The following is a 13384-nucleotide window of genomic DNA, read 5'->3' as shown; positions in this document are numbered from 1 at the left end:
TAAATTATTAAATAATGCGGTGTATGGGAAAACTATGGAAAATGTAAATAAAAGAGTAGATGTTAAATTAGTACAAAATTGGGAAAATACTAATATTGGTGGAAGAGGCAGGAAAAGATTAGGTGCTAGAGCCTTAATAGCTAAACCCAATTTCCATAGTCTGAGCAAATTTTCTGATAATTTATTAGCGATTCAATTGAAACAAGTATCAGTTCTGTACAACAAACCGATATATATTGGTTTTTCCGTTTTAGAACTTTCTAAATTTAAAATGTATAGTTTCCATTATGATTATATCAAAGAGAAATATAAAAATAATATTACCTTGAATTATATGGATACTGATTCATTCATTTATGATATTCAAACTGATGACTTTTATAATGATATTCGTAATGATATTTCAAAATTTTTTGATACTTCTTCATATCCAATAGAAAATATTTTTAATTTTCCTCGATTGAATAAGAAGGTTTTAGGTATGATGAAGGATGAATGTAATGGAAAGTTGATAAAAGAATTTATTGGGTTAAGAGCGAAAATTTATTCATTTAGAATTGATAATGATGTAAATGAAACTAAGAAAATTAAGGGAATAAAAAAGTGTGTAACTTCTACATTGAGCTTAAATGATTTTAAAAAATGTCTGTTAGAAAATAAAGTTTATAATGCATCAATGTATACATTTAGATCTAAGCTGCATACGATTTATACCCAAAATATTTGTAAAGTAGCTCTAAGCAATGTAGATGATAAGCGAATTGTACGGGAAAATCATATTGATACTTATGCTTATGGTCATTTCAAAACATTATAATATTATTTTATTATTGTAATACAAAAAAACAATTTATATTTTATATTACTTATTTTTATTAAATAAAAATTTTAAACATAATTGCCCACATATTACTGTGTTATATTTTTGTTTCTGCTCATAATTGTAATATATTGGTGGCTTCAGGTAATTGATTAGTTCTATCGGTGGCTGTAAATTACCAAAACTATCAAAATATTCTTTATAATTTTTGTTTTTATAGTATGCTACCCAATGAGTTCCAGGACCATCAGCATCATCTAAATTAAGAATTCCACATTCTTGAGATTTTGGTTTCTTCGGTAATGAGTTTCGCATAAAAATTCCTCTAAAATTTTTAAGATGTTTACCATATTTCATTAAATCTACGTCTGTTAATGGTCTTTTGGGTAGCTTTTTTACTAGTTTTTTGGATAGGGTCGTAAATATAACCCATATCCTCTTTTATAAGGCTTGAGGAATAAACCCTTCCCCATAGCGATTGATTCCATATATCTATTATGACGGCTAGCCTCGGCCAATTGCTCCTTTCCATTCCTAATATCATTTAATACTTTGGCTATGGCTGATCCACCAGATGCTATACCACCAAGTGCGCCTAACGCTGTTAAAATAGGAAGCAGTGGTAAAATCCCACCACTTTTTGGGACTGGAATTATTCTCGGTATGTTAACTTTTTTATTTTTAAAGCTAGACTTTATAGCATTCTGAGAAATGTTACAAGCCTCATTAAATGACTGTGGCTTCTTTTTGTTAAGCATGTTAATACCATTTTTAACTGCCCTCAAAAATATTTTGTTTGATGACACTTTACGGGGTTTCATCTTTTTACGTTTTTTACATTTAGATGTATTTATTTTCTTATTTTTAATACCCATTGCAAATTTGAGTTTTCCCTTCATTGCATTTGTTACGAGCCAAGCGTTTACTCGTTCTTTGAAATCACTATCCTTAGATGTAACACGTTGCCAGGCTTTTTCAGATAAAACTTTATCAGCTTGATGCCTGATATTTATATCTTTCGCTTGTGAATATGTAATATCGTGTTCTCTGCAGGCTGCATCTAAAAGATTTATACCTTTATCTCCTCTTTCTAACCGCTGTCGGAGTTTTGTTCCCGGTCCACAAAATTGATATCCGGGTAAATGAAGTTCAATAGGTAAAGAATTAATCAAACTATTTACAAGACCCTCCCCATTCTTTTTATGTATTAGTCCCATTGAGTGAGTTATAATTAAATGAGATCATTGATGTAACACGTTGCCAGGCTTTTTCAGATAAAACTTTATCAGCTTGATGTCTGATATTTATATCTTTCGCTTGTGAATATGTAATATCGTGTTCTCTGCAGGCTGCATCTAAAAGATTTATACCTTTATCTCCTCTTTCTAACCGCTGTCGGAGTTTTGTTCCCGGTCCACAAAATTGATATCCGGGTAAATGAAGTTCAATAGGTAAAGAATTAATCAAACTATTTACAAGACCCTCCCCATTCTTTTTATGTATTAGTCCCATTGAGTGAGTTATAATTAAATGAGATCATTATTATAAAAGCAATGGTTTATATCGCTATAGGTCTAGTGAACAAAATGAAAGTTGTTAAACAACGTCTTCAACTCAAGGTTAACAACGCTGACAATTATATAAATGTTAAAAATGTTAGTAGACATAGTTCCCTTTTACCAAATTCCATACGAGCGCTGATTGTGGGACCATCAAATTGTGGAAAAACTAATGTTATGCTCAGTTTAATTGAAAGTCCTAACGGGCTTAATTTCCGAAATATATACATTTATTCAAAATCATTATATCAACCGAAATATATCTATCTAAAAAGGCTTATAGAACCGATAAAAGGAATAAATCTTTATACATTTAGTGAAAACATTGATGTTATCAAGCCCACTGAAGCCAAACCGGACTCTATTTTTATATTCGATGATGTAATATGTGGAAAACAAAGTACAATACGAGATTATTTTTGTATGGGTCGTCATAAAAATATTGATTCCTTTTATTTATGTCAAACTTATACAAAAATTCCTAAACACTTAATTCGTGATAATGCAAACATGATTATTGTATTCAAACAAGATGAAATGAATCTTAAACATATCTATAATGATCATGTTATTGGGGATATGTTATACAAGACATTTTTAAAAATGTGCGCTGAGTCTTGGATAAATAAATACGGCTTTGTTGTTATAAGTAAAGATGATCCTATAAACAAGGGTCGCTATCGAAGAGGATTTGACAATTTTATACAAATATAAAACATCTATAAAAAGCATACACCACACCAGATCCTTATCAGATACTCAGCTGATAGGTAACAGATTTTTATCTCATTCGCTAAAGATCATGTCCAATAATCAAATGACTATATTAGCAAATCTTGCTAAGACCAGAAAAGTATTAAAAGAAAAAATTCAAAGAATGAAATTGGGAGAATTGGATAGAATGAACTTGTTGGAAGAAACATTTAAACCCATCTCAAAACCATTAAATGAATTGGTTGGTAATTTGAAAACCTCTAATAATAATAATAAAAATAATGTTACTAATTATAATGGTGATATTGTAACTTGGCAACCCGAAAGAGTAAAAGAAAGCAAAGATATGGAAATTGATGCATTGAATGATGTGAATGTTAATGATCTTGATAGTAAAGAAAACATTTTTTCGAATACCTCAGATTTAGAATATTCTACAGATAGTTCTCGGAAACAGATTGTTAAGAAGCAAATGATGAAGAAATGTAAAAAGAAGAAGAGAAAAACTACTGTTGATATCGCTAATGAGCAATGTTTTGTTAAAAAAACAAAACCAGTTAATTTTAATAGTGTTAGACGAAAAATAAATTTTATGAAAGATTGTGAAAGGCCAACATCGTATATTCATCCTAAACCTCATGATGATGAATTACTAAAGAGAGCTGTACAAAGCAATGTAATGAAAACTAAAAAGCGAAAATCTATTGATATCATTAACAAACAAAATTTTGAAAAAAAACAAAAATTAGATAATGTTGTTGGTGTTAGACAAAAAATAAATTATATGAATAATCCTCACCGAACAGAACCATATACAGTGCAATCGCGATTGAGGGAACTAATTCGTGCAAGGCCTGTTCCCTCAATCAAGATTGTTGCTTCAACTCAGATTAAGATTTTATACACTTTCTTTTATTATTTTTTCAAAAAAGTTAAATAGATTTTATTCTTGAGATCATCTTTGTACATTCACAAAATAAGAAAGCAAAACTTTATTCTGCTGAAAAAAAAATTAACAATTTTTGTTTGCTTTTTTTTCGCTTTAAGGCATTGCTTCACAGCCTCCTCCCTAAAATTTTTAAGAACCATTATATTAGGAAGAGAATTAGTGTATTCTTCGGCCCACTCTATAGCCTTGTCAAAGACTGAAACGGCTTCTGAAGGGGTTATATTGCAATTTTAATTTTTTCTTCGTCTTCTTCTGAACTTAAAACAGCAACGTCATCCACTATATTCAAGTCTTCAATAGGGTCATCCGTTGAAACCCAAGCAACCAAATCTGCTGTATTAAACGTAACCTGTGGAAAATATTTCTTTGTTAAATTTAGTACTTTCACATATAAAAAATGAGGGCTTACTTCTGGAACTATGCTCTCCAGCAAATTATTTATTTCCGCATACTCTGTTGATTGTTGCTGAATTGTATTTGAACGTAAGACACTCAAGGGGATGTCGTCATCTTCGCTACAGTTTGCTCCTTCTTCATTAAAAACATCATCTTTTAAAAGCGGATGCCAGCATTTTTCCACGACGACAGGGCTTAATTGTTCCCATGCTTGTGCCAACATACAAACAGCGTCTTTTAAATTTAAATTCTTTAAATATTCATCTGTGTTCGCTTTTCCAAACGCTGATCTCAATAAATTTGTCTTGTAATGTAACTTTGTCAATCTAATTACATTTTGGTCCATCGGTTGGATCAATGGCGTGACGTTTGGTGGCATGAAGATAGTAAAAATTGATCCACAATCTGACTTTAAGCCTTCTACACCAGGGTGACAAGGAGCATTGTCTAAAATCAAAACTGCTTTTAATGCAAAATGTTAAAAAAATTTCAAGTGTTACAAAATTGACAAAGAGTTAGAACCATAAAATTACCTGTGGCACAAAAGCATGATGAAACCATTCTTTGAAAATTGATGCAGTCATCCAAGCGTTTTTAGAGTTTTTATACTCGACCGGTAGCTCAAAATTTTTAAATGATCGCGATTTTTTTGCCTTGCCAATTACCAACGGTTTTAACTTGTGCACTCCACTTGCGTTTGTGCATGCCAAAAATGTCACTCGAGCTTATTCAATTTTTCTGCCAGGAGCAGTTTTTTCAGAAGAACTTACGTAAGTTTTATCGGGTAAGGTTTTCCAGAACAAGCCGGATTCATCCGCATTGTAAATTTGGCCTTTAGTTTTTTAAGTCTATTTTTGAACTCTGGGACTCCATCGGGATTTGATGATAATTTTTCACCACAGACTTTTAACAGACGAATTCCAAATCTTTTTTTAAATCCATTGAGCCAACCGCAACTTGCATTGAATCTGTTGCTTGATCCGTACATTTCTTCGAACAATTGCTTCGCCTTTACTCTAATAGAGGAACCGCCTATTGGCACATGCTTACTTCTTTGTTTAATAAACCAATCATACAGCTTTTTTTCCATTCGTGGATATTCTCCAGCCTTAAAGGACTTTCTTTTGCGGTGCATTTTGGATGCTGCTTTCAAAATCTTTGACTTATTGTTTTTTATTCGGGTTATTGTGGACTTAGCGGCTTTATATTCTTTTGCTAATTGCATCCCGCCCCTTTTGAAATTTTCTCCAAAATTTCGGTATTTGTGTTAAAAGTTAAAAACAACTTCGTTTTCTTTGCCATTTTGGAAGCGCACGTGTCAAAAATTTCAAACCAACTGATTTGGTATACGCATTTAAACACAAACATTACACGACCGCATGCTTTTATTGCATAGAAAAAAGCAAAAAAAAAACGGTACATATGCATTGTTATTTATTTTTTGTTTTTATTTAGTTGTTTTTGGTCCAGTTCCCTCAACTGAGTACTAATGAAACTGAAAAGTTCCCTCTACAGAGTAGTCAATGAAAAAAATTACGTGTTCCCTCTACCGAGGTGTTCCCTCAATCGCGTGTTCCCTCAATCGCGATTGCACTGTATTCCTAAAAAACCAGACGATGAACAATTGTTAAACAAGGCTGTAGAAACCCAAAATCGAAGTGAATTATGTAATGATAATAATAATACTACTCCTCTAACTGATCAAGTTATTTTAAGAAGAATTGAAGAAGATCCTGATCTGTGGGAAATAGACAAGCATGTAAAACGTAAGAGTAAAAATCAATTAAATGAAGACTATAAACGAGTTAAGCCTAATCAACCCAATTCATTATTACAAAATATAAGATTACTTAAAAATTTAAAAACGTTTGATACATTGTATGGACCGAATAAAGATTCAAATGGTCGATGGCGATTTGGAGTCAAACCAATAAAACTTACTTCCAAAGATGTTATACAGATCGGTAAGGATAAATGGAAAATGACACAAGGTCTATTTGAGTTAATATTTCATAAAAAACCACAACATTATAAGAAGCGTGATTTGATGACTTATCGACAGATTTTATTAGATACAAGTGCTCACAGACGTAATTATAAGCCAGATAGTCAAATTAAGGGAACAAAATCCTTTAAATATCTAAACATTATCAGAAAATTGATCAATTATATTCCACACTCTTTCATAAGGGGTAGAGGTTTATTGAAGTCAATCGACTGTCGTAAAAATATTTATCAATATTGGGATAACCCTAATGAGATGGTGGATAGATTGAGATTGCTTATATCTTCAACAAGTGTCGGTCACAATAACCATCAAAACGAAATTATATCAATTATTGAAGAGTTACGAGAAGCAAATATTATTAAATAATATGAGTATAAATAAATTTGGTCATTTCTCTTTAGACTCTAGTAGGTCAAGTGGGAAAACAATACTAGATCGAAATAAAAATCTGAATTTAAACAAGAAAAGAATAATTAACCTAGCTGCTCCCATAGGAGACGATGATGCCATTTCGAAAGTATACTTTTTAGACATGCTGAATAAAATGAAAACCAAATTAGAACATCAAATTAGAGAAATTAATACCATCTTGAATAATAGTATTAAAAATGATGTATCCATAATTGAGACTCTAATAGACCAACGAATAAAGAGTGCATGTGGAGAATATTTAGATAATATAAACAACTATTTATCAACTATTGAGGATTATTTGATGCGTTTCGTTGTATTGAAACAACTTCCTACTGAAAAAGACGTTGAAGTGTTAAAAATAAAGTTCCCTACTATAAAAGGATTAGCAAAAAATGAATAACAAAAGGGCTATTGTAGAAGAGTTACATAAACAAGCTAGAAAAAATTTTACACGACGACATGTTATTATAAAAGGAATCGATGATTTATGGCAAGCTGACTTGGTGGTAATGATTCAGTATTCAAGTAGTAATAAACAATACAAATATCTTTTAACTGTAATCGATACATTTTCCAAAAAAGCATGGGCCGAAGCAGTTAAAGATAAAACTAAAGAAAATGTTACAAATGCAATGGTTAAGATTTTAAACTCAAGCAACCGAATACCGAAAAACCTGCAAACAGATGATGGAAAGGAATTTTATAATACTAATTTTAAGAGATTACTACAGAGAAAAAATATCAATCATTATTCAACATTTTCTTCATTAAAAGCATCTATAATAGAGCGATTCAATAGAACATTAAAAGGAATGATGTGGAAAGAGTTTAGTTTTCGAGGAACCTATAAATGGATTGATATCTATAAAAATTTAATTAATGATTACAATAATACTATTCACAGGACTATCAGAATGACTCCAAATGAGGTAAATTCCTCGAATGAACAACATTTATTGGACACTGCATACAACAATTTGAAGGTTTTTCATAGACCAAAATTTAAAATAAATGATGAGGTTAGAATAAGTAAATATAAACATGTATTTGAAAAAGGATATACACCAAATTGGACAACTGAAGTTTTTAAAATCAAATCAATTAAAAACACAAACCCTACAACGTATATACTTGAAGACTATCAAGGAAATGTCATCAAAGGTGGATTTTACGAATATGAACTAATGAAAACTAAACACCCTCATGTATATTTAGTTGAAAAAGTTTTGAAACGTCGAAACAATAGAGTTTATGTTAAATGGTTGGGATTCTCTTCTGACCACAATTCCTGGGTGGATGTTAATGACTTAAATTAAAAAAAATTAATAAATAAATAAATAAATATAACAATATTTTAAAAAATTGTTTCAGTTGAGTTTTTAATGATAACCTATCATCATCATCATCATGTCGATTACATTAACAGTAAATGGTAATTCATCTATATTGGTTGCAAATTATTTTCCTCCTATAGAATTGCCACAAGATTATGTTTGCGGGTTAATTAGCTTCGACTCGTATAATACAATTCCAAATGTGGACAAAGAAAACAATTTGTTTCACATTGGAAATATGGTTCTTGAGATACCTATTGGAACATATGAATTGGATGATATAGTTGAGACAATAACCAACAAATATGAACCTTTTAATAAAGGGTTTATTGATATAAAGGCTAATCTGAATACATTTCAAACTGAAATCATGAGTAATAATGAAGAAGTGAATTTTAATAAAGAATGCTCAATTGGTTCATTACTAGGATTCAGTAAAAGAGTATTGGAGCCAAAAATTGTTCATTACTCTGATAATCCAGTGGATATAACAAGAGTAAACACAATATCTGTTGAATGTAATATCATCAATGGTTCATATATAAATGAAGCAACTGCGCATACTCTACATCAGTTTTCACTTAAAGTTAGCCCAGGATATAAAATCACAGAAATACCTATTAATGTAATATATTTACCGATTAATACACGTCAAATAAGTACTCTAGTTCTTAAAATTGTTGATCAAACGGGAAAACTTATTAATTTCCGTGGAGAAGATATATCAATAAGACTACATTTAAAACCTATATAAAGAAAAAATGATAATTTTTAATAAAAAGACACTACATACAGATTTTGTAAATAGTTTTCAATCATCCTCAAAGGTATTACCTTCAAAAACAAAAAATTTACGCTCCAAAGAGGTAAATTCTCTTGTTCATAATAAAATTGTTGATTTAACCCCATCGAATAAGGAGTTCCTAATAAGTCTAGGATTTAATTTAAAAAAAAATGAGTGATATAGTAAACGTTTTGTACAAACCCATTTTTGATAACAGTATAATAAAAAAGGATTATCATAGCTATATACCATATTTACATTCGTTTCAAAACAATGATGAAATTCGGATTCCCATACAAAATCAAGACCTTTATGTGCTACCAAGTGAGAGTATTTTATACATAGAGGGGTACATATCAAAAAGTGATTCATCAATTTCACAAACTGTGCAGCTGCTAAATAATTGTATGGCTTATTTATTTGAGGAGATACGATATGAAATAAATGGAATAGAAATCGATCGGACTAGAAAGTTGGGTATTGCAACAGAAATGAAAAATTATGTATCACTTAACGTATTTGAGAGTACAAATTTAAAAAATGCAGGGTGGTGCCCTTTTAAAAATATTAACCTCACGACTGGACATTTCAATTTTTGTATACCACTAAAAACCCTACTTGGATTTGCTGAAGATTTTGAAAAAATTATTGTTAATTGTAAACATGAACTAATTTTAGTACGAGCTAAAGAAGATGATGCTGTTATGATGACAACTACAGCAAATGAAAAACTTGTATTAAAACTTTTAAATGTTATATGGAAAGTGCCACATATTGAACTTTCAGACTCGTATCGCTTAACTATGTTGAGAACAATTAATAGTAAACAACCGCTCAACATTTCGTTTAGAAGTTGGGATGTCTATCATAACCCCTCCCTACAGGAAAGCACGAATATCTTGTGGAATGTCAAAATGGTTGGTGAAAATGAAAGACCTCGCTATATTCTTTTAGGATTTCAAAATGCAAAGAAATTTAAACATTGCGACTTATTAGATGTTAAAGTTCACCTTAACTCCACTACATATCCATATGATGATCTTAATATTAAATTTGATCGAAATCGGTATGCTCTATTATACGACATGTATTTGAAATTTCAACAAAGTTACTATGGACGCACTCCCCAACCACTTTTATCACCTAATCAATTTGTTGAAATTGCTCCAATAATTGTTTTAGATGTAACACATCAAAATGAATCTATTAAAAGCGGCCCCATCGATATTCGGATTGAGTTAAAATTTCACAAATCCCCCCCTGCTAACACAGCTGCTTATTGCATCCTTATCCACGATAAAATGTTTGAATATATTCCATATACAAATATAGTTAAAAAGATTATTTAAAAGAACCAGCTTAAATTATATCAAAAGCATAAGTAGGTTAAACATTATTTCCCACACTAGTTTTTATCACAAAAGCAAAAAAAAAAAAGTTCAAATGCTTAATCGTTTTGTTATAAAAGTTTAGCTGTGCTGCGATTTGTGTACTTATATAAATGGAATTTTCAATTTTGTAATGCCTTCATAATTGAAAAAATAAAAATTAAAAAATAAAAATAAAAAAATAAAAATAAAAAAAAGTTGTTTTTTATTTACATAAAGGTTTATTAAAAAAAGTAAGTTATTACAGGTATAAAAGGAATCGATGATTTATGGCAAGCTGACTTGGTGGTAATGATTCAGTATTCAAGTAGTAATAAACAATACAAATATCTTTTAACTGTAATCGATACATTTTCCAAAAAAGCATGGGCCGAAGCAGTTAAAGATAAAACTAAAGAAAATGTTACAAATGCAATGGTTAAGATTTTAAACTCAAGCAACCGAATACCGAAAAACCTGCAAACAGATGATGGAAAGGAATTTTATAATACTAATTTTAAGAGATTACTACAGAGAAAAAATATCAATCATTATTCAACATTTTCTTCATTAAAAGCATCTATAATAGAGCGATTCAATAGAACATTAAAAGGAATGATGTGGAAAGAGTTTAGTTTTCGAGGAACCTATAAATGGATTGATATCTATAAAAATTTAATTAATGATTACAATAATACTATTCACAGGACTATCAGAATGACTCCAAATGAGGTAAATTCCTCGAATGAACAACATTTATTGGACACTGCATACAACAATTTGAAGGTTTTTCATAGACCAAAATTTAAAATAAATGATGAGGTTAGAATAAGTAAATATAAACATGTATTTGAAAAAGGATATACACCAAATTGGACAACTGAAGTTTTTAAAATCAAATCAATTAAAAACACAAACCCTACAACGTATATACTTGAAGACTATCAAGGAAATGTCATCAAAGGTGGATTTTACGAATATGAACTAATGAAAACTAAACACCCTCATGTATATTTAGTTGAAAAAGTTTTGAAACGTCGAAACAATAGAGTTTATGTTAAATGGTTGGGATTCTCTTCTGACCACAATTCCTGGGTGGATGTTAATGACTTAAATTAAAAAAAATTAATAAATAAATAAATAAATATAACAATATTTTAAAAAATTGTTTCAGTTGAGTTTTTAATGATAACCTATCATCATCATCATCATGTCGATTACATTAACAGTAAATGGTAATTCATCTATATTGGTTGCAAATTATTTTCCTCCTATAGAATTGCCACAAGATTATGTTTGCGGGTTAATTAGCTTCGACTCGTATAATACAATTCCAAATGTGGACAAAGAAAACAATTTGTTTCACATTGGAAATATGGTTCTTGAGATACCTATTGGAACATATGAATTGGATGATATAGTTGAGACAATAACCAACAAATATGAACCTTTTAATAAAGGGTTTATTGATATAAAGGCTAATCTGAATACATTTCAAACTGAAATCATGAGTAATAATGAAGAAGTGAATTTTAATAAAGAATGCTCAATTGGTTCATTACTAGGATTCAGTAAAAGAGTATTGGAGCCAAAAATTGTTCATTACTCTGATAATCCAGTGGATATAACAAGAGTAAACACAATATCTGTTGAATGTAATATCATCAATGGTTCATATATAAATGAAGCAACTGCGCATACTCTACATCAGTTTTCACTTAAAGTTAGCCCAGGATATAAAATCACAGAAATACCTATTAATGTAATATATTTACCGATTAATACACGTCAAATAAGTACTCTAGTTCTTAAAATTGTTGATCAAACGGGAAAACTTATTAATTTCCGTGGAGAAGATATATCAATAAGACTACATTTAAAACCTATATAAAGAAAAAATGATAATTTTTAATAAAAAGACACTACATACAGATTTTGTAAATAGTTTTCAATCATCCTCAAAGGTATTACCTTCAAAAACAAAAAATTTACGCTCCAAAGAGGTAAATTCTCTTGTTCATAATAAAATTGTTGATTTAACCCCATCGAATAAGGAGTTCCTAATAAGTCTAGGATTTAATTTAAAAAAAATGAGTGATATAGTAAACGTTTTGTACAAACCCATTTTTGATAACAGTATAATAAAAAAGGATTATCATAGCTATATACCATATTTACATTCGTTTCAAAACAATGATGAAATTCGGATTCCCATACAAAATCAAGACCTTTATGTGCTACCAAGTGAGAGTATTTTATACATAGAGGGGTACATATCAAAAAGTGATTCATCAATTTCACAAACTGTGCAGCTGCTAAATAATTGTATGGCTTATTTATTTGAGGAGATACGATATGAAATAAATGGAATAGAAATCGATCGGACTAGAAAGTTGGGTATTGCAACAGAAATGAAAAATTATGTATCACTTAACGTATTTGAGAGTACAAATTTAAAAAATGCAGGGTGGTGCCCTTTTAAAAATATTAACCTCACGACTGTACATTTCAATTTTTGTATACCACTAAAAACCCTACTTGGATTTGCTGAAGATTTTGAAAAAATTATTGTTAATTGTAAACATGAACTAATTTTAGTACGAGCTAAAGAAGATGATGCTGTTATGATGACAACTACAGCAAATGAAAAACTTGTATTAAAACTTTTAAATGTTATATGGAAAGTGCCACATATTGAACTTTCAGACTCGTATCGCTTAACTATGTTGAGAACAATTAATAGTAAACAACCGCTCAACATTTCGTTTAGAAGTTGGGATGTCTATCATAACCCCTCCCTACAGGAAAGCACGAATATCTTGTGGAATGTCAAAATGGTTGGTGAAAATGAAAGACCTCGCTATATTCTTTTAGGATTTCAAAATGCAAAGAAATTTAAACATTGCGACTTATTAGATGTTAAAGTTCACCTTAACTCCACTACATATCCATATGATGATCTTAATATTAAATTTTATCGAAATCGGTATGCTCTATTATACGACATGTATTTGAAATTTCAACAAAGTTACTATGGAC

The 13384-nt window shown here is 30.1% G+C and overlaps 1 protein-coding gene across 1 annotated transcript; it reads right to left on the bottom strand.

Moving 5' to 3' along the window:
• Nucleotides 1–4182: 4182 nt before the first annotated feature.
• On the bottom strand, nt 4183–5405 carry LOC125779517 (jerky protein homolog-like). Its single transcript, XM_049460875.1, has 2 exons — nt 4452–5405; nt 4183–4391 (listed from the first exon to the last, which is right to left on the bottom strand). The coding sequence occupies exons 1-2, from the start codon at nt 4815–4817 to the stop codon at nt 4260–4262; spliced, it is 498 nt and encodes a 165-aa protein (XP_049316832.1). The 5' UTR covers nt 4818–5405; the 3' UTR covers nt 4183–4259.
• Between the last annotated feature and the right edge of the window lie 7979 nt (nt 5406–13384).

This window comes from Bactrocera dorsalis, chromosome 6, assembly GCF_023373825.1.
Source record: "Bactrocera dorsalis isolate Fly_Bdor chromosome 6, ASM2337382v1, whole genome shotgun sequence".
Lineage (NCBI taxonomy): Eukaryota > Metazoa > Arthropoda > Insecta > Diptera > Tephritidae > Bactrocera > Bactrocera dorsalis.
This window is presented reverse-complemented; position numbering and strand designations above follow the sequence as displayed.

Coding starts and splice junctions, on each gene's coding strand:
- LOC125779517 (XM_049460875.1), bottom strand. CDS start 4,817: ATGCCACCAAACGTCACGCCATTGATCCAACCGATGGACCAAAATGTA. Junction 4,392..4,451: donor TGGAGAGCATAGTTCCAGAA/GTAAGCCCTCAT, acceptor TATTTTCCACAG/GTTACGTTTAATACAGCAGA.